The sequence below is a fragment of the Portunus trituberculatus genome, chromosome 33 (genome assembly GCF_017591435.1).
Source record: "Portunus trituberculatus isolate SZX2019 chromosome 33, ASM1759143v1, whole genome shotgun sequence".
Taxonomy (NCBI): Eukaryota; Metazoa; Arthropoda; class Malacostraca; order Decapoda; family Portunidae; genus Portunus; species Portunus trituberculatus.
The window spans coordinates 11714479-11721103 of record NC_059287.1 but is presented as its reverse complement, the minus strand read 5'-3'; the positions used below and the strand labels follow the sequence as shown (position 1 = coordinate 11721103).

At 41.9% G+C, this 6625-nt stretch overlaps 1 protein-coding gene across 1 annotated transcript; it reads right to left on the bottom strand.

Annotated features, from left to right (window-relative positions):
• Positions 1-555: 555 nt before the first annotated feature.
• Positions 556-3313, bottom strand: LOC123512355 (UPF0390 protein zgc136864-like). Its single transcript, XM_045268711.1, has 3 exons — positions 3083-3313; positions 1364-1497; positions 556-713 (listed from the first exon to the last, which is right to left on the bottom strand). The coding sequence occupies exons 1-3, from the start codon at positions 3189-3191 to the stop codon at positions 672-674; spliced, it is 285 nt and encodes a 94-aa protein (XP_045124646.1). The 5' UTR covers positions 3192-3313; the 3' UTR covers positions 556-671.
• Between the last annotated feature and the right edge of the window lie 3312 nt (positions 3314-6625).

The window sequence follows — 6625 nt, the reverse complement described above, 5'->3', positions numbered from 1 at the left end:
GTTAGAATTATAATTTAGAATACTGCTTCAGGTGGGAAGCAAACTGTACATAGCATGAGTAACTTGGATCTGAGGAAAGATGGGACATGAATGTGGTGCAAAAAGAGGTTATCGTGAACATTTTCATATTGATTCCTTCTCCCAATTTTGCATGACTACAAATATATTTGGCCAGCGGCCAACTCATGATTACATTTTAGAAGTGTTCTGAAAGGCAGATTAGTCACCAATTCTCATGCTTCAATGTTACATCTTAACTAGTAACAGAGTATTTCAAGAATGCTTTCAGGATTTTAGTGATTGTTTAACAAGATTCAGTATAATCAATAGTGAAAAATTTTTGAGAAATCAACCAATGATTTTTATGACCTTCAACAAGTAACAGCAGTCCCAAAGTGAGCAAAGCTTAAGAATACAAGAGTACAAAAGACTAGAGGGGCTTTTCTTGCTGTACTGTCATGTGATGTAATATAAGGAAGGATGATGAAGGCAAGCCAGTGTGTCAGTCAGCTTTGTGTAAAAGCTTCTGAATTACTGAATCAATTCAAGATGATAAGCAGTTTGGTCTTTTATTTCTAAATATACATATAGTAATTCTATATAAATACTGTTTATTACAAAAACAAGTCTAGTTTCGATGCAATACAGTGAAATACATTATTCGCGGTTTGTCATTTTTTCTGTTTATCTTCAGGCTTCTCCTTCTTGAAAAGCTGAAATGAGGAGGCATGTCAGCATATTAGTGACCTAATGTATTGGATGATAAACAGACAAGCTAAATGAGAATAATGTACTGATCTATAAGTTGCCCAAACATGGCATCTCACTCATATCATTCATACTCAACACAGTGGCATTATGGGGAAAAAAAAAAACTGATGCAATTGATGTAATTTATAAAAAGTATTGAGGTACCAAATATAAAACAGGAAAACCTGAAACCTATACAGAGACTTAGAGCACAATGATACCAAGATGTGTTTTGAGATTTCAAATTATGTAATGACAAAATAGTCAATCCTGGCCAATGAATAACCATCTGGCTTGATCAGCACGATGCTTTGCTCTCACAAGTGTCATGAGAGGTTTGATCCTCACTGAATGATTTTCATGGTCAACTTACCCCACCTTCAGTCTTCATACCCATTCCTCAGTTCCTCAGTATTTCAATAATTCTCCAAGGTACACCATCAAATATCAACATAATATTAACCCTAACCTACCTCAATAACAAAAATCAGTGTGCATAATTTTACTTCCTAGCAATTTTGTTACATGATAGTCCTCTCCTTTCTACTCAAAATGTCAAACTCATTCCCCTGTCTAAGCAGCAAACCTTTGGTCACAAAAGTAACCGTCTCACCTTAAATGAAGTGGTGTCCTTGGATGCACGCTGCTTCATCTCCTCCTCAATGTTGCTGTTGATTGCCTTCTGCAACTGTTTCTGCACCACCATAGCCTCTCTCGCCTTGGCTTTCTTGGGCGCTATGGCCCGGGCTGGAAGACAACACCAAACTTCATAATACATGCTTTCCCACATAACACTTGAAAACTGACATGGTTTGGTTTGGCTTGATTCTAATCTCTCACTTGTTTGTAAGTCATACAACCATTCAGAACATCATGGAAGGACCAAGAAATTGCATTGCAGGACATTACAGTATGAATTTATCTGTAGACATTTTTTAAGCTTTGCGATAGAAGGTCAAGTCTTAGATTAACCACTTGCATCAATGCTACAAATTTGAAATTAGGATTTAACATATCACACAATTTATTGAAGATGCTAGAGTACAAGAAAAGCTACTGTATCAGTTACAGTAAGCGGAGTGATTATGAATTCATACTCCAGTGCCATTTGGTGTGTGTTTTTTTAAAGAGGATGTGGGAACAGTTATAAGTTGAAAAGTTTTGTTTAAATACGCAACAGATATGGATTTGTTTGTTGGATGAAAGTCCAAACTGATCAAATTTCACTTAAAATTACTTTTTTTTAACCTAACCTATCCTGGCCAGGGCTTGAGTCCCTAACCCCTCCCCCTGCTAGACACTAAACGGTTCTCAAAGTGGTCGATTTTGATCCCCAATAGTAAATGGGACCATCTAAGGGTTTGCTGAATATCCAGGGAGTCAATGAATATCCAGAGGGTTGAAAGGGGGGCAATGAATAAATGGGAGGTTGGTGAATATTACTGCTGGGGTCAAAAGAAACACTGAAGATTCTATCTGGAAATTCTATAATCTTAATTACAATTTGTAAAATTCCGAAAGAAAATTAGGTACCATTACATTAAAAGAAAAATAAATAAGTTCTTGAATTCACACCATAACCAATTATTTTTCAGTAATCAATCTTGAGAAATTTAAGCAGCGTTGCAACACTGCCTTCAACCAATCCTCATTGTCCCACAGCTATAGCTACTGCCCATTCCTACAACTTGACATCCTTTCAAGACAGAAGTACCAAGAAACCTTACTAACATGGCCACTGTTTTGGATGCACCTTTTTCTTTTTGGTGGGGAAAATAGCAGTTCTTATTTTGTAATTTTTTTTCCTTTGGTCGCCATCACTGATACCGAATACTACTGCTACTGTAGCACATGGTTTTTGCCACTGGAATAATTTTCCTCAAAAAAAAAAAAAAGGGGTCAATGGAAATTTTAAAACCTTATTGGTGGGGTCGAAGAGTTAAAAAGTTTGAGAGTTCCTGAACTAACCTAACTAAACGAAATGCCTAAAAAACAGCACCGTTAATCATTTCAATATTTACTCCTGACTGGTGCACAACTCGCCTGACTTGGAAAATCTCGAATTTCTGCCACACACTCGAGTGTTACCACAGCCATTCTACACACGTGCCCCGCAATTTTACGGCAAGGTCACCGCGTCTTCTGCAAGATGTTTGTCTCGTGCTTGTATCTGATGTGGCTTGGGTTAGAAAGCTTTACCCCAGTTTAACCTACATTAACAACCTAATCTTTACACGGAAAATCTAATAAAAACTTAATATCATCAGAGCGCCCACTGAAATCTACAAAAAATTACGGAATACATGTTCTTGATTTTCGCTGAGTGACTTACAGCCTTTCCTCATTTTAAGTGGAGCCTGCTGGCGCTTCCCTTTCTTCAAGTTCGGGGGAGCTTTTTGTCCTCCTTTCCCCTTCTTGCTCATGTGCTTCCCCTGGGCCATGGTTTGAGTATAGGGCCACTCGAGCTCCCGATGCCGCTGGTGCGTGTTAAATTAGTGATGATGATCGTGGTAACTTGTGGTGATCACGTGGCCTTGTTATTGTTGTGACTTGTTTAAGCTTGAGCTTGAGCTTGAGTTGGGAGTCACCCAGCACTTCTTGTCGGTGTAGCCTTTGGATCGGCGTTCTCCCATATTCACTTGGAAATGGAAGAGTGGGGCAGGAAGTCTGAAGCATTAAAGCTTTCCCTTCTTCCCCCCTCCCTCATCATTCATCACATTCACACCTGTTCCCCATCCCCATCTCTGTCCCTGAGGGGTCCCTGCCTTTCAATCATTCTCATACGTTCCCTCAATCACCCGACCATTTACCTGTCTCTCAACACACAGCCCCAGCAGGTACTCCATCCATTCCCTAGCATTCCTCTCTCTCATCTCACTACATGCTTCTACTCCTATCTCTTCTGTCACTACACCTAACATCCTGTCTCTTGCACACCCATACCCCTCACACTCCAGCATCAAGTGTTCTACTGTCTCATCCACACTCCTCTCGCATACCTCACACACCTTGCTTTCTCCATTCTTCCACCTATACACCCTGCTGTTCACCTCCAGGGACTTGGTCCTGGCTCTGAACAGCCAGCAGTTCTCCCCCCCGCGACCATGTACAGCTACGGCGATGCTACATTCGGCCCCACTCAACATTGCCTCCTTTTTTTTACCATTTATCATCGTGAAGAGAGAGAGAGAGAGAGAGAGAGAGTTTATAGTTGAAAATATTAGCCAAAATTTAGACGCCAGCGAACAAGTCTCTTTAGTATTGGAGGAGTAAATGAACCAGCTAGAAACTTAGGAAACATCACCCTAGATAGGAAAATAGAGGAAGGAATGAATGAAGAGATCAGTATGGAGGAGATTGAGAGGTATGTGAAGAAACTAAAGATAGGTAAGGCTCCGGGTATAGATGGGATTCTGAATGAATTTTACAGAGAGGGTGGTCGAGGAGTGATTGAGGGGCTGCATGAGTTGTTTGGAAGGATCTGGAGGGATGAAAGAGTGCCTGCAACCTAGAATGAAAGTAGAGTGACACTTATTCATAAAGGAGATAGTAAAAGTAGGAAGGAAATTAGGAACTATAGACCAATAGCAGTGTGTGATTCAGTGTGTAAGATATTCTGTGGTGTGTTGAATGAAAGACTGAGTGAAGTGATAGAAAGAAATAGGGTAATGGGTGAGGAACAGAATGGGTTTAGGAAGGATAGAAGAGGTGAGGATAACATGTATGTAGTAAATGAAGTGATAGGGAGAGCGAGAAAGGACGGTAGGAAGAAGTATTTAGCTTTTCTAGACATAGAGAAGGCTTATGATAGAGTAGATAGGAGAATGATGTGCAAGGTATTAGAAAAAGTTGGGGTGAGTGAGAAGATAGTGAGAATCATTAGGAGTATGTATGAGAATACAAGAGCGGTGTTTAGTATGGGGGATCTGGTGACTGGATGGGTGAGTAATGAGAGAGGAGTGAGACAAGGCTGTGTTCTTTCCCCTTTACTATTTGGTCTATATGTGGAGGAGATGGCAACGAGAGTGAGGCGAACAGGATTAGGAGTGAAAGTGGGGAATGATGTGCTGAGCATTCTCCTGTATGCAGATGATGTGGTGGTCCTTAGTGAGCACCATGCAGAGCTGCAGGAAATGCTGAACGCTGTGAGTGAGTATGGAAGGGATTTTGACGTTAGATTCAGCAGGGAAAAGAGTAAAGTATTAGTAGTAAATGGGGATGCATTAGACAGGAACAGGACATGGATGCTGGGTGGGGAGGAAATAGGAAGAACAAAGGAGTACAAGTATCTGGGTATTTGGCTGGATGAAAGAGGGTGTGAAAGGACCAAGCAGGAAAGAATAGCACGGACTAACAATGGGTGGGGAGGCTAGGTAGTGAAGCACGGTGCAGGGCAAATAAGTATGAGGTAGTTAGAGGACTATGGAAGGGAGTAGCTATCCCCAGCATCATGTACGGTTTAGAAACAACAGTGTGGACTAGGAAAGACCTGAATAGGCTAGAGGTGCTGCAGAACATGACAGGCAGGATAGCGTTAGGTGCCAACAGGTATGTGGCAGTGGAGGCGATCAGAGGAGATATGGGATGGAGTACATTTAGAGAAAGGTTAGCTAAGGCAGTGTTGAGGTATAGGGTTAGACTGCAGAGGATGGATGGGAGTAAATGGGCAAAAAAGGTGTACGAATGGAACGTGTATGGACAGTGGGCACAGGAGTCGTTTAATATAGAAATTTGGGTTGGTGAAATAGGAATGCTTGTTAGAAGAACCATAAGACATGGAAGTGTAGATGCGAGTTTTTATGATGGGAGCCGCGGGGGAACTGCTGTTCAGAGCCAGGACCAAGTCCCTGGAGGTGAACAGCAGGGTGTATAGGTGGAAGAATGGAGGAAGCAAGGTGTGTGAGGTATGTGAGAGGGGTGTGGATGAGACAGTAGAACACTTGATGCTGGAGTGTGAGGGGTATGGGTGTGCAAGAGACAGGATGTTAGGTGTAGTGACAGAAGAAATAGGAGTAGAAGCATGTAGTGAGATGAGAGAGAGGAATGCTAGGGAATGGATGGAGTACCTGCTGGGGCTGTGTGTTGAGAGACAGGTAAATGGTCGGGTGTGAAAGATTTCTTAGAGAGTGCCTGGAGGGAACGTATGAGAATGATTGAAAGGCAGGTACTGTTAAAGGTGAACAGCAGACCCGTCACGTTTGACTCGAATATTTATTTCATTCGGTCAAAAACCTGTGAGAACACATTTACGTCAACAAGTACACTGGCAGTTACAAAATCATTTCAACAACGTTTACAATGACAATTCAGCTTAATTGCTACAATGATAACTTGTCTTAATACCAGAATTACTTTATCTTTACTCATATCTCAATCACGCCTCCTACGTAACACCATCTAGGAGCGAATTACGACTAACACAACATAGGCACAAACAGCAGTCATCAAGGTGTTATCATCATTCTCATTACTCGTACACGTGAACGACCAAAGGGGGATGACAGCGAACTTACGTGTTTGGGGTCTTCTATAAGACAAGGGTGAGCTCGACCTTCCTCGCCTTCACCACACCACACCTTCCTCTGTGGGGTCGAAACGTAGTCTGCCCCTTCCTGAGGTGCTGGGGTGTAATCTGGGGCCTCGTTCCTTCGTCATCATCAGGAACTCTCTATGTTCTTATCTGTCCCGAGCGCCCTCGCGACCCCTAGGGTCGTACTCTCTCCGTCATGTAGGCCCAGCTCAGCATCCCTTCCATTAACGGCCGACAGTTTTGTAAACACATGTGATGTATACTTCTCACCTTTACTCCTATATGTACTCATTATGTACTATCCTTGTGATGCTGCTCCACATTTTACTCTTAATCCAGTACCTT